General features: G+C 44.8%; 1 protein-coding gene across 5 annotated transcripts in view; it reads left to right on the top strand.

Annotated features, from left to right (window-relative positions):
• OSBPL1A (oxysterol binding protein like 1A) overlaps nt 1–27,349 on the top strand; it is a 548,756-nt gene that overhangs the window by 500,152 nt on the left and 21,255 nt on the right. For all 5 annotated transcript variants that reach the window (XM_030213649.1, XM_030213658.1, XM_030213630.1 and 2 more), the window contains one exon: nt 20,152–20,242. In XM_030213649.1, coding sequence (XP_030069509.1) covers nt 20,152–20,242 — 91 coding nt within the window. The remainder of the gene's footprint in view (nt 1–20,151; nt 20,243–27,349) is intronic.

Genomic DNA, 27,349 nt, shown 5'->3' with positions numbered 1-27,349 from the left:
AGTTATATCTTGCAATTATCATTGATCCGTGGTTGGTTTGCCAAGAATGGAGTAGTTTGTGAGACACAGGAGACCAGAGGTCCATGGGTCCATCCTTCCATTGCCTCACAGCTCACTTTGTGATAATCCAGGGGAAAGCAAAAATACCTCTGTTGAAAATTGACTGAAGATCCTTTGCCTTCTGCTGAGGCCAAACCCAGCAATTTCCTTCCTCCCTCACTCCCCCCCCCCCCCCCCCCCACCAACTCAACCCAGTGACTCTCACCACCCTTATCCCCTCCCATGCCCAACCTAATGGCTGTTTTATCCTCATATTCCTGACACTGGCCACCTCTGCAGTTGGTGTTCCAAGAGGGGTTCCTGATGAATTTAAAGCTAGAAATCAGATTGCTGCTGGATTTGAGTCTGTCTTCTTTTGGTGGGCGACCATCAATAAGAACGTAGACTGGATCAATTACATATATTACAATCAGCAGAGGTTTGTGAATTACACCAGAGATGCCATTCAAGGTATAGCAGCACAGTTAGATGCCACTAGCAGAATGACACTTGAGAACCGAATGGTTCTTGATCAAATGTTGGCCGCGGATGGGGGTGTGTGCCGCAAAATAGGTACCCAATGTTGTACCTTCATCCCCAACAACACAGCACCAGATGGGTCAATCACCAGAGCTTTGGAAGGCCTCACCTCTCTTTCTGATGAGCTGGCCACTAACTCTGGGGTTGATACATTTGTACCCCGCGCTTTCCCACTCATGGCAGGATACATCTTGGACTGGTTGGATGGATAAAGCTTTTGGTAAATGGAAGACATTTATCATCTCAGTAGCAACCACCATCATAGCAGTGGTTGCAATCTTCATATTGGTAGGATGTTGCGTAATCCCATGTGCTAGAGGATTAGTAGAACGCTTAATTGAAACTGCTATAAGCAAGAAAGAGCCTGCAGGACAATATGTCATGTATGAAAACCTCCTCCCCAAGACCACTGGAGAGAATACATTAGATTATCTCCCCATGCATTGGTCAAACCGCTATGCCGCAGACGCAAGAGATGCAATAGAAGGGATTACTGCTTATGGTTGAGTAATGCTTGAATGTTGACGTTAAGCGATATTTAATCAACATGTAATCAATATATATATATATATATATATATATATATATATATATATATATATATATAGTCTGTAGAAAATATGCACATTTATAATTAGCTTAAAGAAATAATTTAGCAATATATATTAATCCCACTTGTATTTGTAAACATGTAATATGTAATCATGCTTGCATACCAATGGGGAACTCCTAGTCTACTGTGCTCATATTTTTGATTCAGATTCCTTGCTTCGCACTACAATGAAAATTTTAAGAAAATTTTTAATAACCTCTCATTTGATAGTCTAGCACCTTCTGGAATGGATGGTAGGAACTAGATACTGTGGGTGCTGCCCTCTGTTAGTAGGGGCAGCAAGAGGGGAATGTAGAAATATGGTATAGCAAGAAGCTCCCACCGGAATGGTGGAAGGCCAAGCCTTAGAGCTCAGGCCATATAGAAACCCTTGCCAGGTCAACAATGTAATGGCTAGTATGGCTGGAAGCTTGCTGGAAAAGCAGGACACAGCTTTTAGCCCAGATTGAGGCCTAAATGACCTAAGATGGGAAAAGAATAGTCAAGAAATCTGAAATCAAAATGGAGCCTGTCAGATATAAGATGGATTCTCTTATTTCTGTATCTGAGTTAGAAAAAAACGTGTTTATCTGAGATAATTCCAGGTGCAAGAAAATAGGGAAGTAAAAGCTTAGAAAGAGGAGGGAGGCTTTTCCGGTGGAGCATGTTGTGGTCAAGCAAGTTTTGAGTAAACAAGTTTAACATTGAAGTCTATGGAAGCCCATTGATTTGAATGCAGCCAGAAGGGTATAAAAGACTAAGCAAATTTGGGTGGGGTTGGAGATCTCCCAGATGCTATCCAGAGATGCTTTCTGTTAGACCACCACACCTGCTTGTATATTTAATCCTGTTGTTCTACTGTGGTGAGTAAAATTAATAAATCCATATATCTTTGCAATCTCTCGTCTCTTTCTTTCTCATACAACATTTAGCAGGGGATTAACCTCTTGAGTTAGAATGGGTATTAGAGGGTGTCTATATCCATTAGTATTAATCCAAAGTCAGATGGCCATGATCAGCCTTCTAGGAAATCTCTCCGGTAGGCGGGTGCCAGACCAGCATACCGGAGAGGACCCAAGGGACAATTTTCCCCACAAACTTCATCCCTTAACTTGAAGGAGGGATTCTGCTAATACTTGTCTGGCATCTACCACCTTCCAGTGCTTAGTGTGTACTTTTATTTTGCAAAATTGCACTTTTGAGACCTCAATGCACCCCTCAAACACAATTTTGTTAGAGCACAGCCTTCAGACAGACTCCACAATAGGCTCTATAAACATCTCTAATATATTTGTAGAGTCTGATTTACTAAAGGTTTTCCTGATTTCATGGGGAATGGAAAAGAAGCTTAATAAACATTACCTTGCTATTAAAAAAATGTTTAATTTTACCATTCTGATTAAAGGAAGATTTTGTTTTTTTAAAGCAATGGTTCTCAACCATTTGCTCAGGACACTATGGAGGCAGTGCATGCAGATCTATCTCATGCTTAATCATTGTGGTTATCATGAAAATCTGACTGGTTGGGTATGTCCTGAAGATTTGGCTGAGAGCCGCTGCATTAAAGATGGTGAACTATGTTCCCCTTAATCTTTGAGGTAGTCAGTTTTACTCTGATTATAGCTACCCCGATATATTAAACAAGTGGGAAAACCATGTACAGCATGGTTCATGGAGTTCTTTCCCAACCCCTCTGGATTCCCGTGTGTGTATTAGAGAATGACACAAGGATGGAGACATGTGGTTAACATGACAGAGCTCGTGGGGATAGGGACAAATTTTGTCCTTGTGTCATTCTGTAAAAGTTTGAGACTAGCCTTAAACAGGCTGTTCAGCTAGATTGAACAGCATCTATAAAATACTAGAATCAAAAACTTAACAAATCTTAGACAACTGGCAACTGAATTCAATGATTAAAAAAAACCTGCCAAATCTACTTTTAGATTTAAATGAAGCACTGTTGGGGTTTTTTTTTTTTTCAAATAACTTTGATTTTTACTTATCATAATAATCAGAACAGTAACAATGCAGCAAATCAAAAATACATCAAGGAAATTGTAAATTTCTACAAACATTTTCAGAAAGGCTACGCTATATTATATAACCAAGTCTGTCTATATAGGAACCAGTAGCAACAGATAACAGAGACCAAGAAAGAAGAGTAAATAGAAGAGATAAACTCTAAATAAGAGAACTAGGACGTCAGGAAGGGAAGCTCAATCCACAAAACACTACAGGTAGCTATTAAGCACTGTTAAATGACATCATTTGTGATTTGCCTTTCTTTGATGTGGCAACAAAAGTCTTGTCTGCAGATTTCTCCTACCATCTGCAACGTCCTTCCCAGTTGCTCAAGCGTCTTACTGTTACTGCAACAGATTCATCCATTGTTGCTGGCATCAAGGAGCATTTCCAACACTTGACATTTATTTTCCTGTTCATCAACTACACAGTGTTGATTCTCTTCTACACCCCACGTCTGAAAGACAATCAAGTTATTTTCCCAGATGATGTAAAAACACTAGCAACTGAATCTTTGTGAAGGTTGTACCAAAACCATATCGCAATGGAAGGCTCGAGTCCATCAACAACTCAGGATCCTTCACAGTCCACGTGCCAAGAAAGCATCACATCTGTGGAAGAGCACCCCTCCAAGAGAATGAAAATCGGTGTTAGTTTTCTGAGCAACTTTTATGGAACAATGCCTCCTTTGAAGGTTATTGTTAATGAATTGGACAGTTATTTATGTTTGAGTGATGCAGACGATGTTTTGATTTTTTTTTTTTTTTTTTTTGGAGGGGGGGGGGGAACAAGAAGTGCTGGCCAAAACTTGCACGGGGTGATCCTGTGCATTCTTGCTACCAGCATATCTTCTGAAAGGACATTTTTTTCTATTCCAGGAAGAACTGTGGAAGAAAGGAGAGGTAGATTGAATCTTGAGATGGTTGATGACTTATTATTCATCCACAAATTAAATCATAACAGTGCTTCATAAAGCATATTTTTCCCCTGCTAGCTTTCCAGTAGTCTCAGGCAACAAGGAACCTAAATAGAGTTATTCGTTTTCCACCGGAGCTGGTGCATGCTCTTCTCTGGTGGACAATTCAGTCCAAGTTAACCCTAGGACTACCATTCCAAATTTCACTACCTTAAAAGGTGCTGACCACAGATGCATCCAACCTGGGCTGGGGAGCTCATGTAGATGAGCTTTCCACTCAGGGTCGGTGATCCGCTCAGGAGACTCTGCTCCGCATCAATCTCCCACTCTAAAGGCTTTCAGAGAAGAACTCCGTAATCAAATTATACTCATTCAAACAGACAACCAGGTTGCAATGTTCTGAATCAACAAGAAGAGGAGTACAAGATCCTATCCCATGTGTCAAGAAGTGATGACCTCCATGCAGTATACCTTCCTAGAAAGAATTGCCTGGTGGACAGACTGAGCAGGATATTGCAACCACACGAGTGGTCACTCAACATGGACATAGCCCGGAAGATCTTCCAAGAGTGGAGCACCCCCTCGATGGATCTTTTCACACTCAACTCTACAACAAGGTTCCTCAGTTCTGCTCCAGGCTTAGATTGTGTGGCAGACTAGCATAAGATGCCTTCCTCCTGCATTGGGGGCAGGGTTTTCTGTATGCATATCCTCCCAAACCTCTCATAGAGAAGACTTGCTGAAACTCATGCAAGACCGGGGAACCATGATTCTGATCGCTGCTTACTGGCTGTGGCAAATCTGGTTCCCTCCTCTGGAATTATCCTCCAAAGATTCGTGGAGATTGGATTGTTTTCTGACTCTCGTCATACAGAACGAGGGGTCCCTTCTGCATCCCATTCTCCAATCTCTAGCCCTTATGGATTGGATGTTGGGAGCGTAGAATTCGAACACCTCGGGTTGCGTGAGGGTGTCTTCAGTATCTTGTTGGCTTCCAGGAAAGATTCCACTAAGAGGTGTTACTTTTTTAAATGGAAGAGGTTTGCCATTAGGTGTGAGGGCAAGACCCTAGAACCCTACCTCCTGCACCTCTCGGAGTCTGGTTTTAAAAGCAACTCTGTAAGAGTTCATCTTAGTGCCATTGGCAGTTACCATCACTGTGTAGAGGGTGAATCCATCTCTGTACAGCCTTTTGTTATTCGCTTCATGGGGTCTGAACTTGGTCCTCCCCCAGCTGATGAAAGCTCCTTTAGAGCCTCTGGATACCTGCTATCTGAAGTTTTTCACCTGGAAAGTTGTATTTCTGGTTGCAGTCAGTGAGCTCCAAACCCTGGTATCTCATCCACCATATACTAAATTTTGTCACAACAGAGTAGTCCTCCGCATGCACCCTAAGTTCCTACCTAACCAGTCAGTTGTTCTGCCAACATTTTTCCTGAGGCCTCATGCCCATCCTGGTGAAAGTGTATTGCATACCTTAGACTGCAAGTGAGCCTTAGCCTTCTTTCTGGATCAGACTAAAGCCCATAGACAGTCCACCTAGCTTTTCATTTCTTTTGACCCCAATAGGTTGGGGGTGGTCATCGGCAAATGCACACTTTCAAATTTTATAGCAGACTGACTCTCCTTTGCTTATGCCCAGGCTGGACTGACTCTTGAGGGCCATGTGACGGCTCAATGTCAAAGCCATGGCTGCGTCAGCCCACTTGAAGTCAGCCCCCATAGAGGAGGTTTGCAGGGCTTCCACGTGGTCTTCAGTCCACACATTCACTTCCCACTATTTTTTGGAACAGGACACCCAATGCAACGGTTGGTTCGGACAGGCAGTTCTGCAGAATTTGTTTGGTGTCTAGAATCCCACTCCACCCTCCTAGGCTCTATTTTGTTCTATTCCAGGCCTCACCTACACAGCTAGTATGTATATAGTTTCAGGTTGATTGACATTTCAAGCTTGGCATTTTGAGATTTGGTTATCCTAGCTTTCTTGTTTTCGGTGAGCCTGGTAGCTAGGGATTTCCACATATGAGAATAACAAGGTCTGCTTTTCCTTGGAGAAAGCAATGGTGTTTATCTGTTGCTGGTGTTCTCCGAGGACAAGCAGGCTTATTAATTCTCCAAGTGGGTGACGCCGGCCTGCATCGCCTGGTCCGGAATTTATCAAAGTCTAACGAGAGCTTTGTGGAGCGCAAGACGTGCTTCACTGCACATGCACTAGTGCCTTCCCACCCGCCGTGAGAACACTATCTCCTCAGTTCTTTTTCTACTGCTGAAAGGAGAGGGCGTGTCTTTTTATGATCTCACATTGCTCAGTCCTAGAGGACTTTTTTGTGTTTCATCTTTTGTTGTTTTCCTGTTGTTGGAATCTCCATCCTTTTATTTTTCCCTTAAGTATTAGTGATTTTTGTACAGTTTTGAGTTTCCTTTTATTTTCCATCGTCATCAGGCTGCTTTATAGACCTTGACTTTGGCCGGGAACTTTTCTTTTCCTTTTACTATGCCTTGCTCTTTTTTCGGCACCATCACTTCATTTGATTTAGCCGAGGAAATTTTTCCTTTCATGTCCACTGAGGTTCCCAGTGGCTTCAAACACTGTACCCGGTGCAATCGGACAGTCTCTGGGAAAGACACACTTTCTTGGTGTCTACAGTGTCTTGGGCCTGATCATAGCCCCACTAACTGTGTTCTCTGTCTTCGCATGGAGAAGAGGACCCAGGTTTCCAGAGAGACTCAACGAGAGGATTTTTGGAGCCAAGTCCAATTCCTCAATGTTGGCATTGGCATTGATGTCGAGTGTTGCAGAGGCATCAGGAGCATTGGTAAGCATGGCTTCTGCTAGACCCTTAGACACTGAGAGCAGTGAAGCATTGTGTGGGGTCTCCACCTGCCTTGAGGCATCCTGCTGTGCAGGGCCCCTGAGATTGACCATCATGGGATCTGACCCCAAGGTGATGTGTGGATTCAAGGTCACCCTCGTCTGCATCAAATAGCCTCGGTGACATGCTTTGGGTGAAGGCCAAGAAGCATCATCATCAGTTGCCCTTGACGCGTGGTGCCGGGAGCTCCGGGGCATTAAAAGATTCGGCATCTGAGAAGTGTCTGCGCCGGGATAACTGCTCCCCCTCCATACAGGAGGTGCCAATGCATCTGTCTCCCAGCAGTCAAGACCCTGCTCCCACATTGATACCAGCAGTTCTGCAACCGCTGCCTGAGCCGGCACCCCAGCTTTTCCCAGTATCGACCCTTGATGAGTTCATCCGGGCCTTGCTCCCTAAAATGCTGGATGCCTCATGCAATGGTGTGCATCGGCATCAGGGATACTTGCACCTACCCTGCCTCCCATTTGCCTGCTTGGCTCTCAGCCTGTGGTGCGGCATCTGACACTAATGCCGTATGCGGCTCCTGTGTCAACTGCCACCCAAGCAGGCACTCCCTCGACATCTGTGGGGGAAGTTTTGCTGGAGACGAGAACTGATTTCTCAACGCCATTCTACAGGACATGGTTCCTCCACTTTGAGGCAGGTTTGGTCTTGACAATCCCATCAGGAGATTTTGTCCGACACTGAAGTGGAGCGCTCATGGGATTCAGAGGAGGATACAATGTATTTTTTCTTGAGCAAGTCTTATGGAATTCCCTCTGAGCCTTCCCCTCCACGTGAAAGGAGAAACTCTCCCCCGGAGAGCCTTTCATTCACAGCTTTTGTTAAGGAAATGACTGATGCTTTTCCCTTTCCTTTATCAGTGGAGGATGAGCCCAGGGCCAAGGTGCTTGAGTTCCTGGACTACACATCTTCTAAGGAGGCTGTGACTGTTCCTCTCCACAAGGTACTTCAAGAAGTCCTCGTTAGGAACTGGGAGCCCCCTCTGTTGGTCCCTATCAAGCCCAAGAAGATTGACACCCAGTATTGGATCCACAGTACATCTGGTTTTTATAGGCCTCAGTTGCCTCACAATTCCATGGTGGTGGAATCCTCTCTCAAAGTGCCAGGCATTCCAGGGACTATGCCTCGGTGCCCCCAGGTACAGAAGCAAGAACCCTGGATTCTTTTGAGAGGAAGATGTATCAGGTTTCAATGCTCATCTCCCTAATACAGTCTTACCAGTTCTTCACAAGCGTCCACTTACGCAACTTGGTGTGCAAGCTGTCAGACTTGGTTGAGACTCTCTGGAGCAGGCCGAACAATTTCACCAGTAGGTCAAGCAGCAGAAGGCATGTCGCAAGTTCTTGGCCAGGGGCATCCACGTCACTTTTGATGTGGCATCCAGGATCTCTGCTCAGAGTATAACCATGCGCAGACTCTCATGGCTGCATGTTTCTGACCTGGAACATTCTGTTCAGCAGAGGTTGACAGATGCCCCATGCCTTTTTAGAGAGAAGGTTGAGGAAGTCGCTGACCAAATCAAAAACCACAGATACCGTCTTTTCTCTCTCCGGCCAGACGCCTTCTGCATCTGCCTCCTCAGCTAGGAGGACTTTTGGCAAACCAAGGAGGGGTGCCTATTACTAGCAGAGGCATAGCTACAGCCCTTTGGCTCGCCAGCCTGTTCAGGCTCAGCCTCAGCACACTCATTCATGTCTAGGTCCCTCAGTTCTGTTCCAGGCTTCAGGCCTACCACAGACTAGCATCAGATGCCTTCCTCCTCAATTGGAGGACAAGTCTTCTGTATGCGTATACTCCCATACCTCTACTGGGGAAGACTTTGTTGAAATTCAAGCAAGACAACGGAACCATGACTCTTATCACGCCATACTGGCCGCAGCAGATATGATTCCCTCCTCTTTTGGCGTTATCCTCAGAAGAGCCATGGAGATTAGAATGTTTTCCAACCCTCATCACGCAGAACGAGGGGTCACTTCTACATTCCAATCTCCGGTCTCTGACTCTCACAGCTTGGATGTTGAGAGCCTAGAATTCAGTTCCTTGGGTCTTTCAGAGGGTGTCTCCCAGGACTTGCTGGCTTCCAGAAAAGACTCCACTAAGAGGTGCCATTCCTTCAAATGGAGGAGGTTTCCATCTGGTGTGAGAGCAAGGCCCTAGACCACCTTGCTTCTCCTAAACAGACCTTACTTGAATACCTTTTACACCTATCAGAGTCTGGTCTCAAGACCAACTCGTAAGGGTTCACCTTAGTGCAAGTAGTGCTTATCAGCGTGTAGATAGCCTATCTCTGGACAGCCTTTAGTTCGCTTCATGAGAGATTTGCTTTTGTCAAAGCCCCCTTTCAAACCTCCACCAGTGTCATGGGATCTCAACTTCATTCTCACCCAGCTGATGAAAAAAGCGCCTTTTGAGCCACTGAATTCCTGCCATCTGAAGTACTTGACCTGGAAGGTCATTTTCTTGGTGGCTGTTACTTCAGCTCATAGTCAGTGAACTTCAAGCCTTTTAGTGGATGCATGCATCTTATACAAAGTTTCATCACAACAGAGTAGTCCTCTGCACACACCCTAAGTTCCACTGAAAGTGGCATCTGAGTTCCATCTGAACCAGTCGATTGTCTTGCCAACATTCTTTCCCCTAACCTCTTGCCCATCTTGGCAAAAGCATCTTTCTCACCTTGGATTGCAAGAGAGTATTGGCCTACTACATGGAGCAGACAAGGCCCCACAGACAGTCCACCCAGCTTTTTGTTTCTTTTGATCCCAACAGGATGGAGGGTCGCCATCAGGAAACACACTATCTCTAATGGGCTGGCAGATTGCATTTCCTTCACTTATGGTCGGGCTGGCCCTAGAGGGTCATGTCAAAGCTCACAGTGTCAGAGCCATGGCTGCATTGGTAGCTCACTTGAGGTCAGCCTCCATTGAAGAAAAGCAAAGCTGTGACGTGAGCTTCAGTCCACACATTCACATCACACCTTGAGCCTTGAGTAGGATACCCAATACAACAGTCAATTTGGGCAGTGTTGCAGAATACGTTTGGGGTCTAGAATCCAACTCCACCCTCCTAGGCCCGTTTTGTTCTGTTCCAGGCTGTACTCTCATTCAGATTGTATATAATTTCAGGTTAATCTGTGTTATGTCCTCACCATTGCGAGGCCCAATTGACCAATGTGTGTTTTTGGTGAGCCTGGATGCAAGGGATTCCCCACTTGTGAGAAGAAGCCTGCTTGTCCTTGGAGAAAACGCAAGTACACTTACCCTGTAGCAGGTGTTCTCTGAGGACAGCAGGCTTTATATTCTCACAGTCCCTCCCATCTCCCCTTAGAGTTGTCTCTTTTGTCATTTTTTCACTTTATTTTATTATTGTAGTATTAAACTGAGGAGATCGTGGGGGACGGTAAAGCACATGCATGGTGGAACGTGTCTCGCGCTCCACAAAGCTCTCATTAGATTTTGGTAAATTCCAGACCAGGCAACACGGGCCAGCGTCACCCACGTGAGAATATAAAGCCTGCTGACCTCCGAGAACACCTGCTACAGGTAAGTACCTGCGCTTTCTCTTGAGGACAGCAGGCTGGTTATTCTCACATACCCTCCCACTTCCCCTAGGATTTGTATTTAGTTATAAACTTTATGTTTTTTTCACCTGACTGAAGGAGCTTGAGTATTGGGTGGGAAGGCACCAGTGCATTCATAGTGGGACGTTGCTAGAACTTTCTACTTTTGTAGTGAATCAGCATCCGCACTGGGCTTCATGAAATGACGTCACCCACATGTGAGAATATTCGGCCTGCTGTCCTCAGAACACCAGCTACAGGTAAGTACCTTTGCTGTATAAGTGATCTAAAATCATCAGGAATACAGCTTACTCAACATTCATAACTTGAAAAAATAATTCACCACATTAGAAATCTGAGATTTAAAGGAAAGCTGAGAATCTAAAATAACACCCAGATTGTGAATGTGCTATGCTAGTTTTTGTTTTTATTTTGTACTCTTTGGCTTCTTATATTGTAATCCATTTGAAACGTTTTGAGGTGTAAGTGGAATATAAGCCCCAAGTATAGTAAAATAAAGAACTCGATGGGCAGCCTGTGGATCTGTGAGCAATCTGATGGGAAAACTGTGGATCACAATATTCTAGCACAACTGGTTGAAACGGGTATCAATGGAACAGTACATGCTTGGTTTAAGAATACTGTCTTTCAGATAGGCAACAGTCTATACTGTTCAGCAGCATGTCATTGCCACCATGGGCATTGACCTGCAGGGTACCATAAGGATTGATACTGTCATTTAAGATGTTCAATATCTACATCAAGCCACTAGCCGAGCTGATTTAGTCAATAGACGCTCAGTGCTACATCTATGCAGATGATGTGCAGCTAATCATACCCATTGAACCTGACATCCACAGCTCTGAATAAATTGACTTCCTGTTTAACAGCAATTCAAGAATGAGCAAAAAACAACAAACTTTGTCTAAACCCGAGTAAAACCAAGTTTCTATGGTTCCCCAACACGAGTGGGCACATACCTGATATCAAAATCTCTTTTGGGAAATGCAAATTCCCCCTCAAATCACATTGGAATACAGCTAGACTCAACACTTACGCTGATCCTCCAAATCCAAGCAACCTTCAAGATCTGCTTCTATTATTTGTGACAACTACCCTGACTCTCTCCATATATTGAGAAGGCAAGTCTTGTTAGTTAAGAATGTCCTGATAATATTTATTTATTACATTTGTATCCCACATTTTCCCGCGTAGCAGTAGGCTCAATGTGGCTTACAGGTTCCAGAGAGGAGAGTATCAACTCCGGGAATATATACAGAGTGGAAAATAGAGTAACAGTAGGTGCAAGGAAGCTGATAAGGTTCCAGAAAAGAGAATACAACTCTGGGACAAATATATAGTAGCATATAGAGAGAAGTAATCCCAATGAGGCTGGTAAGTCTCCGGGGATGAGACTACAGCTTCTAGTGAGCAATACAGAGTAGGATAAGGGTAGAAGTACACTTAATTATAACTGGAGTGGTAAAATTCGTACAGTTTGAAGTAATAAGATTATGTGGAAGGGGTATTGTTCATTTCTTAGATCAAAAGATGTGATGCATCGGGTCTGCTGGGTAGGCTTTCTGGAAGAGGTGAGTCTTCAGGTCGAGGTCTTTTCGAAATTTTAGATGGGTGTTCGCAGTTCTAATGTTTCTAGGTAAAGCATTCCAGAGCTGGGTGCAAATGTAGGAAAAGCTGGATGCATATGTTGATTTGTATTTTAGTCCTTTACAGTTTGGGTAATGCAGGTTTAGAAACGTTCTTGATGATTCAGTGATGTTTCTAGTTGGTAAATCAATAAGTTTGGTCATGTAGGTTGGGGCCAGACCATGGATTATTTTGTGGACCAGAGTGCAAATTTTGAAGGCTATTCGTTCCTTGATTGGTAGCCAGTGCAGTATTTCATGTAGAGATTTAGCACTTTCGAATCTTGTCTTTCTGAAAATGATTCTAGCTGCTGTGTTCTGCGCGGTCTGAAATTTCCTTAAGATCTGTTCTTTGCATCCCGCATATACGGCGTTACAGTAGTCAACATGTGATAGTACCATTGTTTGAATTATGTTACGGAAAGTTTCCCTTGGGAAGAATTGTTTGATCTGTTTGAGTTTCCACATTGCATGGAACATTTTTTTCGTGGTAGCAGAGGCTTGGCTCTCCAGAGTTAGGTTGGTGTCAATAGTAATTCCAAGGATCTTCAGTTTGTCTGATATTGGAAGAGTATGTTCCGGGGATTTTATGGATGAAGGGAGGTTTGTTTTGTGGTGAGAAGAGAGAATAAGGCAGTGAGTTTTTTTTCTTGTTGAGTTTGAATGCCGATGCCCAGGCATCCATTAAGCTTAAACTAGTCTTTATTATTGCAACAGTGATTTCTGTTGGATTAGAGTTGAACTGTATGTAAATGGTGACATCATCCGCATACAAAAAAGGATTAAGATTATGCTTGTATAGGGCATGAGCAAGGGGGATCATCATCAGATTAAATAATATGGTTGTGAACCCTGGGGTACTCCGCAATCAGTACTCAATGATGGTGATATGTTTGCTTTTACTTGATAAGATCTCGTGGTTAGGAAACCCTTGATCCATTTGAGTATATTCTCTCCTATGCCTATCTTGTCGAGTATTCTTAATAATATATAGTAGTCAACCATGTCGAATTGCAAGAGGAGTATGTTTTTACCTAATGCGATTTCCTTTTTGAACATGGCTAGGAGAGTTACCAGGACTGTTTCCATACTGTGGAGAGATCTGAAGCCCGACTGTGAGTCATGAAGAATTGAGAAATTGTCGATGTATTCAGTAAGTTGTTTAGCTACAATGCTTTCCATCAGTTTGGTTGTAAGTGGGATGGATGCCACAGGCATAGGCGCCCGGTATAAGAGGCTTCGAAGCACCGTTTATCCCTTGCACTCCCTCCCTGCAGTGCAGGCCCTATCCCTTTCACTCCCTCCAATGTGATTTTGAACGCCTATCACTGCCGGTAGCGGCACACCAACCTTATTACAGTTTGCTTCGGGCCTTCTTGTCCTGACGCATGACGTGCCCCGCCTCCTCTGACTAGCCTTCCTTATGATACGTCCAGCCCTCGCGGAAGCAGGAAGGCTGGTCAGAGGAGGCGGGGCACGTCATGCGTCAGGCCGAGAAGCCCCGAAGCAAGCTGTAATGAGGTTGGTGTGCCGCAGTCCCTATAATTTGATCAGCTCGTGACGCCACCGCTACTGAAAGGCTCTCCGCTCTCTCTCATTCACCCCCCCCCCCCCCCCGCGATGCACCGTTTATCCCTCCCTGCAGTCCCTCATGCGCTTGGGCTACCAGTGCACGTTTGGTGTGCTGCAGGCTGGGCAGTAAGGAGTAGCTCAGACGAGGAGAAGAGCCATTATTCTGGCAGCAGCTCCAGGAGAGAAGTTGCCCATGTTCCCTGAGCCACTGCATGTCTTTGCACCTTGGGCCTGTCAGCTCAGTGTGATAGTAGATGACAAGAAGTTTGTCAGCAACATTGTGAGACTAAACTCCAGTCTGTTCCGAACCATCACCATGTCAGACCTGCAGGAGATTAGGAATGGGGCTTCTGCCCTCGAGATTTCCTACAATGGGGAACCTCAGTCCTGGTTCCAGAGGCAAATCAGAGGTTCTTAGTACCAGCCCATTCTTAGGGACCACATCTGCAAGGATATGAGTGCGCTGATAGCTGCTCACATGAGTTATGTTCCTCTGGCTCCTGGCTCAGACTGGCGTGACTTGCCAAACATAGAGGTGTGGCTCTCAGATGGTACAACCACCAGGAAACTAAGGTATACACACCACCAGAAGAAGAATGGGCATAGTAGCACCGGTGTGCTCAGAGGCGTCTGCTCCTGTGCAGAAGGTATACCATGTGACCCAGCAGACAGACAGTTCAGCACCCTTATCCCCTGGTGCCTGCCCCACCCTGGTAACAGACACAACCACTGGGCAGGCTTGTATGGGAGACTAGAGTGGGCAGGCTTCTTCAGTACCACCGTCACCAATCCAGAGCTTATGGGCAAACAGGGTCGTGTTCTTCATCTAGAGCAGCATCGTGTGGTCAGCGTACGTGAGTGTGCCCAGAATGAGGGAGCAGGATAAACACTACATTCGGGAGGGAAAGAGGGAGAGGGATAGATATTGCAATGGGGGGAGAAGCAAGGGAGAATTGCTGGACATGGGTGGATGGAGGGCAGGGGAGACAGGAGAAGTGCTGGAGATGGATGGAGGAGAGGGCAGGGGAGAATGGAGAGTTACTGGACATGGATGGATGGAGGGGAGGGCAGAGGAGAGGAGAATTGCTGGACATGGATGGATGAATGGGGGCAGGGGAGAAAGGAGAAATGTTGGACAAGGATGGAGGGAAGGAAAGAAAGGAAAGATGCACACGGATGGAGTGGAAGGGAGAGAGGAGAAATGCTGGACATGGAGGGAAGACAGAGGAAGTACATGCACATGGATGGAGGGGAGTGGAGTGAGGAGAAATGCTGGATATGAATGGAGGGAAAATTGCTGAATTTAAGGGCTGGATTGGAAAACTTTGAGGGCAGATGTTGAAAATGGAGAAAGGATAGGGACAGGGCTACAGATGGTAGACAGGACACATAAGGACACAGGAGGATGGTGGACGTGGTGAGAGAAAATATCAGATGGAAAGAAGACACTGCATAAAACAGAAGACACTGGGACCAAAGTTAATAGAAAAACTAAATGCTTAGTCAGCAAAGGTAGAAAACATTTTTTTAATTGGAATATGTCAGCTTTTGGAAATATGCATCTGTGATATTTTGCATGCCGTTTTCAATTTTTCTTGTATTGCATGCTGAGTCTGGCTTCTTGAGGTAACTTTCCAGTTCAGTATTTTGCCTTCATATCTGTTGTGTCATGTGTTTTTCATGTGTGATCAAGATGCAGTATTCTGCTAGCGTGTAGTATTTGCAGCCCTTTTTGTTTTGTTTTGTTTTTTTCTTTGTTTCACTAGGTTGTGTACTGGTGTTTTAGATCCAGGTGTAATTATAGTGCTGCCTTTCCACACACATGGTTGTAGCTCGTCCTGTCCTTGGAATTAGTGCTGTTATGGTTTGGTAAGGTTATGAGTGTGTTTTTGCACAAGTTTGTGTATAGTGTTTTGCAGTGGAGAGATTGTGTGTTGGCCTTACTGAGGTGGCACCGAAACATCAGAAAGGGTGTAGAGCCTAAATCATGACACACTACCTCTTGAAGGATCTATATATGGTCATTAATAAAAGGAGCTCATTGTGAACACTATCCACCCTAAAAGGGTGTTTTGTGGCTCTACATGAGAATTGTGGTATTATGATCCCTTGTTTCATATTGTTGACGGTCTGCATTTTTCGTATGGTGATATATTGGTGTATTAGGTCTGCCCAGTGTAATATTTATGGTACAGTAAGGTTATGAGTGTATTTTTGCACAAAGTTGTGCATAGTGTTTTGCAGTTGAGCGATTGTGGTTAGTATATGCTTTGAGCAACCACTTTATTCTTTGACATATGATACATATCTAATATCTAAATTTAATAAAAGGTACTAATTGTGATTATTTTATTTTTACTTATTTTTTTTTCTCTGTGTTGTGAGACAATTATGGATGTAAACCCCGCCCCTGGCCCCACCCCTAACCCCACCCCCTTTAGCCTCCCCAAACAGTTGGGCCACCGACCGCCTATGGCCACAGGTCGGTAGTTGGTGATATCGTTAGTTTTCTTTTTGGTGTCTTTTGGTAATGGTGTGAATAGTATATTACCTCTGTCTTTGGGGAATATGCCATGCTAGACCAAGAATTTGAGGTGGGAGGTAAGTTCAATGATGAATCGGGGGGGGGGGGTCATTAGATAATTTGGGCAGGTGTCCAATTGACAGTAGGCTGTAGAGATCTTATTGGTTGCTAGTGCTATTGTTTCTTGTTTGATCTGGGCAAAATTTGTCCAAGTTCGGTCGGCTGGGTAGTCTTATGAGCGTGGGTCTAGCTCATTAAGGAAGGTATCAAGGTTGGTGTAGTCCTGTGACATATGTTTGCGTAGATCGACAGTTTTGCCTTTGAAGTGGTTAGCAAGATCGTCTACTGTTAGGATTCCTGATGTTGTTGAGGACACTGGTTTTGTGTGAAGTAATTTATCCAGTAGCTTGAATAACTTTTTCATGTCTTTGTAGTCAGAACCTAGTTGTTCATTATAGTAGTTCCGTTTGGATTTTTTTATTTCATATTTGTATTTTCTATGTGATTCTTTCCAAGCGTTTAGATTTTGATCGTTTTTGTTTTTTCTCCAGGCTTGTTCGAGTTGTCTGGTTCTAGATTTTAATTGTTTCACATTTTCGTTGAACCATGGGGGGTCGGTCCTGTTTGGTTTGTGAATGGTTTTTGTTCGTAAAGGAGCTAATTCACGTAGAACGGAGATATATCTCAATTCCCAATCTGCAAGATAGTTGATGGAATCAGATGGAGTAGACCAGTTGTTGTAAATTGATTGCCAGAATGCAGTTGTGTCCACTTTACCTCTGGTTTGGTAAGATTTTTTTTCATCAGCTTTGAGATGCCCATTCTTCAGCCAATGTAGGGTCAGATTTAATTTGAAGTGATCTGACCATGGAATTTCCATCCATTTGTGGTCAATGACTTTAATGATTTGGTCTGATGCGAATTTATAGGTTAGCAGGTCAAGTGTGTGGCCTTTTCTGTGGGTGGCATTCGGATGTGGCCATTCAAAATCCCATAGTTGGAAGAATTCCTTACAATCTTGGACACCAGTTAAGTTTGCGGCTTCTAAATAAAGGTTTATGTCCCAAATGACTATTATGTTTGACTTAGTGGCCGATATGAAATCCATTAGGGTTATATATGCTTCGCTCCAAGTGCCTGGCGGTCTGTAGAATAGGACACAGTTTAGATTGCCGGCTGCACTTTTATGTTGCACTATCAAGACTAGATTACTGTAATGCACTCTACAGAGGTCTGACTACAAAGGGTTTGCACCAGCTCCGATTGATTTAGAATGCTACAGCAAGACTGATAGAAGGTTGCAAGTGAAATGACATCACACCACTTTTGCAAAAACTTCACTGGCTACCAGTACAATACAGGGCTAAATTTAAAACTGATCTTCAAGATTCTTGAAGAAAATGTGCCAGAGTACTGGAAGAGCAGAATCTCCCTCTACACATTTTCAAGGTCATGAAGATCCTCCCAAGTAGTAACCTTATCTACACCCTCTTCAAAGGACATCATGTGATATGATACCCACCAGCGAGCCTTCTCTGAAGTAGCCCCCACACTCTGCAATGCACTCCCTGAAAGGTTTTGTTTAACACAAGACTATCTCTACTTCAGGAAGCAGGTGAAAGCTTGGCTCTTCAACTAGGTCTTTAATGGCTGTACTGTAGCAGGACGTGTTTATCCACTCCTACCCTAACTGAGATGATACTCAAGCACCTTTCTGACTTCACATAGAAATTAGTCTCCTCATTTTCTGTTGTCTTATCTATCTGTATGTTCCATCTCTGCTTAAACCCTATGCTATTAAAATGTTTTGTTACGTATTGACATTGTAATGTTGCAAACTATGCTATACATTTATTTATTTGAATAATTATACTGCTGTAATTGACTTATTCTTGCTGTACACTGCCTTATGTGAATTCCTTCAATAAGGTGGTAAATAAATCCTAATAAATAAAACCTTAATTTCTATCCTACTTAAATCTACTTTAACATGAATAAGTTATTTTTCAACTATCATCACTTCTGTCTTATCCACATTTAACACCAATTTGGATAAGAAACAGTATATGCTATGGGACATACATGAAGTCTACCCATGCGGAAGCAGGAAGTTGCATTAGATGGGGTAGGATGTGGCAGAGGAAATGCTCTGGGATCAGCCACAGGCAGTATGAGCAAATCGCTGCTGCTGTTGGTGACCCATATACACAAAAATGGGGTGACGGAGATGTCAGATCATGATGGTCCACTTTAGCTGTGGAGCCCAGTTTGTGTGTGCTCCCACCCCCAACCAAATGCCTGCCCTGACAAGAGTACATCACTGTTGGGTGGGCTCCTGCCCACCCATGGCTACACCACTAAAGTGGTGGGTGGGAGTGAAATAATCCACCATGCTCAAGAGGCCTCATACTGTGGTGAAATTGGACCACATTGTGCTCCACTTTGCCCCTCCTCTACCACAACTCCTGGGCCCAAAGCGGCTCCTTATACCATGAAACTGGCAATTGGACCAGCCTCTCCAACTACAGGGACAATATTATGCTTAACCATACATTTCCCCATGTCACATTTGTGCTAGTTCTGCCAACCAAGGTGTGGAGCCAAGAAAGCCAGCTGCATGTATCTATCACATTGCTCTCCCTCCTAACTCTTCCCCAAAATATGTGCTTTGTATTTCTCATGATTCCTGGAATACAAGAGGGTACGAAGAGCACAATAAACTTATATAATGAATTTCAACTAAGTGTGTTGCTTTAAAATATATTGAGAAACTGTTTATCCTTTGGATGAAAGCTTGATTTAGTAATTGCATGCATTATAACCTTTTCATCACAGGCATAGTCTGTAGGAGGCATGGGGGCATTCTGCAGGTGGTAGTGTTAAATTGGTCCCCATGTTCCCATTGCTAATATGGCTTTCTTATCCTTTGCTGCTACCCCCTCAAAAAATAAATAAATAAAATAAACAGGCAAACTATATCTTTCTATGCCTACCAAGTTTCACCTAATTGGAGCATGCCTTTCTGTTCATGTTTACTGCCTATATATTACCAAATACATTACCAGGATTTATAACTTGGTGATTTTGTTGCCAAATGTGGGTTTTGTTCAGGGATGACTTCATCAGAGCTTCCTACAATAGTGGTGAAACAGTCAAGTCTCAGATCTCAAGCACGCTGCTGGGTAGTATGTTAAAACAGGACAGATGATTTATCCATCAAGCCAGCATGATCACGAGAGGCATTTATCACATAACCCACAGTTTAGTCCCCTGACTAATGTAGATGAACGGTACATGTGCAAATTAGAATTGAACCAGGATTCTGTGTACAGCCAGTGTTGCTGTTAGCAGAAGGGGATGACTGACACTTGTATAATTGCTGGGCATAGTAGCATAGATTGTACATTGTGTATCACGGTTTAGGTCATAATAGAAATGTTCTTTTTGGGTATGTTTATTGATATGCTTACTATACCGCTATTCAAGAAAAGTCAAAGCGCTTTACAAAAATGCTAAAAACTCAAAGTACAAAGGAAAAGAATAAGTTTACAATATCATCACAGATAGAAAATTGCTCCCCTAACACATCAGTGTTTCTTTAGTTTTATGTTTGTAGAGGGGGGTGTTGTTTTTAATCGTGTTTAGTAAAACCTTTCTGCTGGTCTATCTGCTTTACTTGCAATTGGCATTTCTGAGGATATTCTGTTCTAGTCATTTAACAAGCTAGTCTCACTTATTCTGTTTAATCCTTTACTTCTAGGCCAAGTTGTTGAAACACAGGAGAAAGAAAGAAAAAAGATTGCTGCATACTTTTTAATTGTCATTTTCTAACTTCATTTTCTACTCTTCTGTTTTTCTTAAGATTTAGCTAGTGAAGAAAAGAAAAGGCTGGAGGAAAAACAAAGAGCAGCCCGAAAAAACCGATCAAAGTCAGACGAGGACTGGAAAACGAGGTCAGTATAGACTATGAATTTCGCACTAATGCTAAATAAAGACTTCACTGAATACTAGCAGAAATCATTTTCTTTGACATATATTGCATTTCTATTTGATACTTGTAATTTTTTTTTTAATTCTATAGTGTGGACCCGCTGAAACTCAGCAGAGAGAGTTTGTGTGTGTGTGTTTGGACAGAGTGCATGTGTTCAGAAATGGTATGTATTGGGGGAGGGGGCAGGGTATATGTTTATAAACGTTTCTGGGTTTGGGGCAGGGTGCATTTGTGCAGAGATGGTATGTATTGGGGGAACAGGGTGTGTGTGTATAAATGTTTATGGGTGGGTGTGCATGGGGGTGAGGTATACATAGATATAGATGTGAGTGAGAGGCTGGGGACAGAGTGCATGTGTGTTGGAGGACAGAGGGACAGTGGATTTTGGGATAAGGTAGGATTGTGTCTGAGGAGGCATGTCTAGGTGTGAAGAGGATATGTGGAGGGGGGATGGTGTGTGTGTGTGTGTCTTGGGGGAGGGGGCTGTCAAGAAGTGAAAAGTGTAAATGGGTTGAGGCATTCATGGGGTGGTGGGGTGTATCCCTGTATCTGGAGGCAAGATATGTGCTTGAATGTGAGTGGGATGTCGAGGACTAGATTGTTTGTGTGTTGGGTAAGGGACATTTTGTGTGTAGTGTTGGGGGGGGGGGGGGGGGTATTGGTGCATATGTTGTTGGGGATGTGTGTATGTATATCTAGATGCAAAGGGTTTGCATGTGTATGAGGGCAGTATGTGTGTCTAGGGGTGGGAGGAGGCCTCACAGGTAGGTGAGGTGTGAGTAGTGAATGGGGAATTGTGTGTGTGTGTGTCAATTGGGTATGTGGTGTGTGTGTGTGTTAGGGCTGCAGACAGAATGGGTGGAGGTGAAATGCAAAGGGTGGCAGGATGTGTATTTGTCTGTGGGGATGTATCTGGAATGAGGTGGATGTATCTGGGCAGATCATATACAGTGGGGGAAATAAGTATTTGATCCCTTGCTGATTTTGTAAGTTTGCCCACTGACAAAGACATGAGCAGCCCATAATTGAAGGGTAGGTTATTGGTAACAGTGAGAGATAGCACATCACAAATTAAATCCGGAAAATCACATTGTGGAAAGTATATGAATTTATTTGCATTCTGCAGAGGGAAATAAGTATTTAATCCCTCTGGCAAACAAGACCTAATACTTGGTGGCAAAACCCTTGTTGGCAAGCACAGCGGTCAGACGTCTTCTGTAGTTGATGATGAGGTTTGCACACATGTCAGGAGGAATTTTGGTCCACTCCTCTTTGCAGATCATCTCTAAATCATTAAGAGTTCTGGGCTGTCGCTTGGCAACTCGCAGCTTCAGCTCCCTCCATAAGTTTTCAATGGGATTAAGGTCTGGTGACTGGCTAGGCCACTCCATGACCCTAATGTGCTTCTTCCTGAGCCACTCCTTTGTTGCCTTGGCTGTATGTTTTGGGTCATTGTCGTGCTGGAAGACCCAGCCACGACCCATTTTTAAGGCCCTGGCGGAGGGAAGGAGGTTGTCACTCAGAATTGTATGGTACATGGCCCCATCCATTCTCCAATTGATGCGGTGAAGTAGTCCTGTGCCCTTAGCAGAGAAACACCCCCAAAACATAACATTTCCACCTCCATGCTTGACAGTGGGGACGGTGTTCTTTGGGTCATAGGCAGCATTTCTCTTCCTCCAAACACGGCGAGTTGAGTTCATGCCAAAGAGCTCAATTTTTGTCTCATCTGACCACAGCACCTTCTCCCAATCACTCTCGGCATCATCCAGGTGTTCACTGGCAAACTTCAGACGGGCCGTCACATGTGCCTTCCGGAGCAGGGGGACCTTGCGGGCACTGCAGGATTGCAATCCGTTATGTCGTAATGTGTTACCAATGGTTTTCGTGGTGACAGTGGTCCCAGCTGCCTTGAGATCATTGACAAGTTCCCCCCTTGTAGTTGTAGGCTGATTTCTAACCTTCCTCATGATCAAGGATACCCCACGAGGTGAGATTTTGCGTGGAGCCCCAGATCTTTGTCGATTGACAGTCATTTTGTACTTCTTCCATTTTCTTACTATGGCACCAACAGTTGTCTCCTTCTCGCCCAGCGTCTTACTGATGGTTTTGTAGCCCATTCCAGCCTTGTGCAGGTGTATGATCTTGTCCCTGACATCCTTAGACAGCTCCTTGCTCTTGGCCATTTTGTAGAGGTTAGAGTCTGACTGATTCACTGAGTCTGTGGACAGGTGTCTCATACAGGTGACCATTGCCGACAGCTGTCTGTCATACAGGTAACGAGTTGATTTGGAGCATCTACCTGGTCTGTAGGGGCCAGATCTCTTACTGGTTGGTGGGGGATCAAATACTTATTTCCCTCTGCAGAATGCAAATAAATTCATATACTTTCCACAATGTGATTTTCCGGATTTAATTTGTGATGTGCTATCTCTCACTGTTACCAATAACCTACCCTTCAATTATGGGCTGCTCATGTCTTTGTCAGTGGGCAAACTTACAAAATCAGCAAGGGATCAAATACTTATTTCCCCCACTGTATGTTTTGAAGGAACGGTGGAGATTGGGAGATAGGCTTGCTTCTGATACACATGTGTGTGAGTCTAGAGGCTGATATATGTGTATGGGAAGTTGGGACAAAGTGTGTGCATGTCTGGAAGTAGTGTCTGTAGGTGTGCATGTTGACTTTAGAGTATGCTTTAGGAGGGAGAGTATGGTGTGAATAGCTTATCAATCGTCTTAATAAATTTGATCATGTCACACCATATTTAAAAGAGGTGCATTGGCTCCCAATCTTACATCAAATCACTTATAAACCACTGTTAACTAGTATTCAAACTTCATGCCTTTGACGAACCGGCCTATATTTCCATATACATCATCCTCTGCTACCCCACTCGTGCTCTCAGACTGGCACACCAACGTTTGAATATACCCACATGTAGAGAAATTTTTCTTGACCACTCCATCTACTCCATGTTCTCAGTCCAAGGACCTGAACTCTGGAGTTTTCTCCCACTCTATCTATGCCAGCTCTCTTTGATAGACCGAATTCAAAATCTTCCTGTTATGTGATGCTTATTCCTAACATACATTCCAATAGTTCACCTACATACAGGGACTGTGACTTAATATTTCCTACTGCAGGACTTTAGGACCTGAGTATGCTACCCTTTTGTTTTCCTCTGACTCTCTTTCCTATTGAGTTGTAGTTCAACCCCTTGTACCTTCTGTATGCAGTGAATCAGATGTCCAACATCCCCTTTTATTTTTAGATTGTTCGCTGCTCTGGTGGTTTTACTGTAGGGTGGGATAGCAAACTTTTAATAAATTTGAAACTAGTGTATGTCTGGAGGGAAAGTGGTGTGGGAATGTGTGAGATGATCCTGTGTTGTATGGATTGTTATGTGAGTGGGTTTATCTGAGGCTTGTATGTTGAGACAGGGCAGGGATCTAGCTCAAGGAGGTAAGTTTGGGGAAGACGGCATGACGTCAAAAGGCTGAAGTCAATTAGGTTTGTCTTCCTATCCCTCTCCCTCACATAGCCATCATCCCTGTACACCCAAAACAAAGCAAACAAACCTGTGAGCTGCTGCATCCACATTGTCATTCTTTATTGTTGGTAGCATTTGAGCTCACATATTTTCAAACATGCCGGCATGTGCAGCATATGTCTGTTCCGCGTTAGGAGTTACGGATCAAGAAAGGGATCTGGGTGTCGTCGTCGATGATACGCTGAAACCTTCTGCTCAGTGTGCTGCTGCGGCTAGGAAAGCGAATAGAATGTTGGGTGTTATTAGGAAGGGTATGGAGTCCAGGTGTGCGGATGTTATAATGCCGTTGTATCGCTCCATGGTGCGACCGTACCTGGAGTATTGTGTTCAGTACTGGTCTCCGTATCTCAAAAAAGATATAGTAGAATTGGAAAAGGTACAGCGAAGGGCGACGAAAATGATAGTGGGGATGGGACGACTTTCCTATGAAGAGAGGCTGAGAAGGCTAGGGCTTTTCAGCTTGGAGAAGAGACGGCTGAGGGGAGATATGATAGAAGTGTATAAAATAATGAGTGGAATGGATCGGGTGGATGTGAAGCGACTGTTCACGCTATCCAAAAATACTAGGACTAGAGGGCATGAGTTGAAGCTACAGTGTGGTAAATTTAAAACGAATCGGAGAAAATTTTTCTTCACCCAACGTGTAATTAGACTCTGGAATTCGTTGCCGGAGAACGTGGTACGGGCGGTTAGCTTGACGGAGTTTAAAAAGGGGTTAGATAGATTCCTAAAGGACAAGTCCATAGACCGCTATTAAATGGACTTGGAAAAATTCCGCATTTTTAGGTATAACTTGTCTGGAATGTTTTTACGTTTGGGGAGCGTGCCAGGTGCCCTTGACCTGGATTGGCCACTGTCGGTGACAGGATGCTGGGCTAGATGGACCTTTGGTCTTTCCCAGTATGGCACTACTTATGTACTTATGTACAGAACTAGTTACTACTCTAACCAATGAAACCGATACAAGTCGTAATCATTGTGTCATTTGGAGGGGTTGGTTATAGGAACTCCCTGTATTCATGCAGAGATATTTTCACCTAGTAAAGGGCCACCAAAACAGACACATTCTCAACAATCAGAGTTACTATTTAAGTACCGTATTTTTTAAACATTAATTAGGTTGAAACATGGGAGCATTTAACATCTTTTTTCCTGTACATACATCAAAAGCAAAAGATATGTTGTTTTGTGGAATGCAGAGGTATATTATAAAAATGCACTTGCTTTTTTTATATTACTACTATTTCACAGAAATAAGAGACATTTCCTTCATGCAGAAGTTCTGTCCAGCGTCAGTCTAAATGTGCCAACGTTGTCCAGTTCAGCACACTATTAGCTGCCAAGTTCATACAAAGTTAGGGGTCCAGTTGGGTATATATGCTAATCTCAACTTTGTTAAATGTTTCAGACATACCTATCTACTTGCTGCCATGATATTAGTGAGTTCTGTTCCATATCATCATGCTGATCAATCCATAGACTGGTGGGTTGTGTCCATCTACCAGCAGGTGGAGATAGAGAGCAATCCTTTTGCCTCCCTATATGTGGTCATGTGCTGCCGGAAACTCCTCAGTATGTTCTCTATCTCAGCAGGTGGTGGTCACACACAGCAGCAGCTCTGGCTAGGTCTCCAAGCCTAATTTTTAGGTTTTGTTGAGTACCTGGGGTTGAGGGCTCTTCTTGAGCAAGTGCAAACCTGGTGGCGCCAGGTCCCTCCTTTTCTCCCCCCTCCCGCTGGCTCCGTTAAAAAAAAATTTTGGGCGTCCTTAAGGGCGTTTATTTCGACGTTTATTTAAACGTTTATTGCAGCTACTCACTGGGACACCAGTTCGTTACAGCTCGGAGCGAGAAGCAGGTAATTTTTACCTTTTATAGCGGGCAGGGGGTTCCCCGATCGATCCCCACGTGGCCTATGGCGTCGGAGGGCGAGGGCGCAAAGAATCGCTCCCCGGACCGTGTGTGCGCTTCTAGCGGGGATGCGGGGGTCTTAAAGTCTGATTCGCCCTTGTTGGGTGTCAGTTCGGTCAGTGTCCCGGGCCTTCCTCCGGTGCGGCGGTTTTTCCTGCCATAAACGCCCATCCCCCGCTGCTCGCCTCCGCCATCTTGGCCGGCCACTCTGCTCGGACGGCTTCTTCTTGGGCCACCCTTGAGCTGGGAGATGTTAATGCCATGGCCGCCCTTGATTTGGGCGACGGCAAAAAAGCGGCTAAAGTTAAGCGCCATTCTTCCCGCGCGGCTCCTTCGCGGAGTGTCGCGCCGGAGGCCATCTTGGATGCGCAGCATGTTTCTCCCCCGCTCTTGCGAGCACCGGTTGAGGGTGCGTCTAGGGCTGTGGCCCAGGCTGCTGAAGTGCACAGTCTGGGGGGTTTCTCCCCCGAGTTTATTTTGCTGCTGCATCAGGCCTTCCTTATGCAAAACGCTGCCCCTTCTCCCTTGTCCGATAAAGGGGTTGAGGCCCCCGGAAGTAAACGCCCTCGGGTGGATTCCCAGGCCTTAGAGGACTCTGTTTCCTCTGATGTAGATGAGGGCAGCGTATCTGAGTTCTCCCAACGGTCCTTTGGGGATTCCTTGGAGGAGACGGATTCCCGCTCGGATGGAGCGGATGACCCCTCTGCAGCGCGGATCTTTCGCTCAGAGGATTTGCCCAACCTGTTAGTGCAGGCCATGAGCATTTTGAAGATTTCCTCTCCAGAGGACGTCTCTCCCTCAGCCCCTGTTGCCTCCGCCATTATGCTGGGGACGAAGCGCCCGCCTAGAACCTTCCACGTGCATGATGCCATGCACACCTTAATTTCGGCTCAATGGGATGTCCCGGAAGCGAGCCTCAAAGTGGCTAGGGCTATGTCCCGCCTCTATCCTTTGCCTGAAAGTGAACGGGAGGCCTTTCTTTGGCCTACCGTGGATTCTTTAATCACTGCGGTGACTAAGAAAACGGCGTTGCCGGTGGAAGGTGGCACGGCCCTAAAGGACGCCCAAGACAGAAGATTGGCGGCGGCCTTAAGGTCGTCCTTCGAGGCGGCTGCCTTAAGTTTGCAGGCCTCAGTTTGCGGCTCCTACGTGGCCAGAGCATGCCTGACGATTGTGCAGCGGGCTTCCCCCTCGGATCCTTCCTTGAGGGCTGATTGGCCGGCCCTGGAATCGGGCTTGGCTTATTTGGCAGACTTACTGTATGATGTCTTGAGAGCCTCGGCTAAAGGTATGGCTCAGTCAGTCTCTGCGCGGCGGTGGCTTTGGCTGAAACATTGGTCTGCGGACCACGCCTCTAAGTCCCGCCTAGCTAAGTTGCCTTTTAAAGGCAAGCTGCTCTTTGGGGTCGAGCTGGACAAAATTGTGACCGATCTCGGCACGTCTAAGGGCAAGAGGTTACCAGAGCTCAGGGCTCGGGCCAGTGCTCTCCCCGGTATCTCCAGAGGACGGTTTCAGGAAGCCCGTCGGTACCGCCCGGGTAAGTCGGGCTCCTCTGCCCCCTCTTCCTTCAAGAGGAACTTCTCCCCCAAGCAGCATTCCTTTCGCAG

The sequence above is a fragment of the Microcaecilia unicolor genome, chromosome 1, assembly GCF_901765095.1.
Source record: "Microcaecilia unicolor chromosome 1, aMicUni1.1, whole genome shotgun sequence".
NCBI lineage: Eukaryota > Metazoa > Chordata > Amphibia > Gymnophiona > Siphonopidae > Microcaecilia > Microcaecilia unicolor.
The sequence above is the reverse complement of the archived record's forward strand: the minus strand, read 5'-3'. Positions and strand labels throughout refer to the sequence as shown.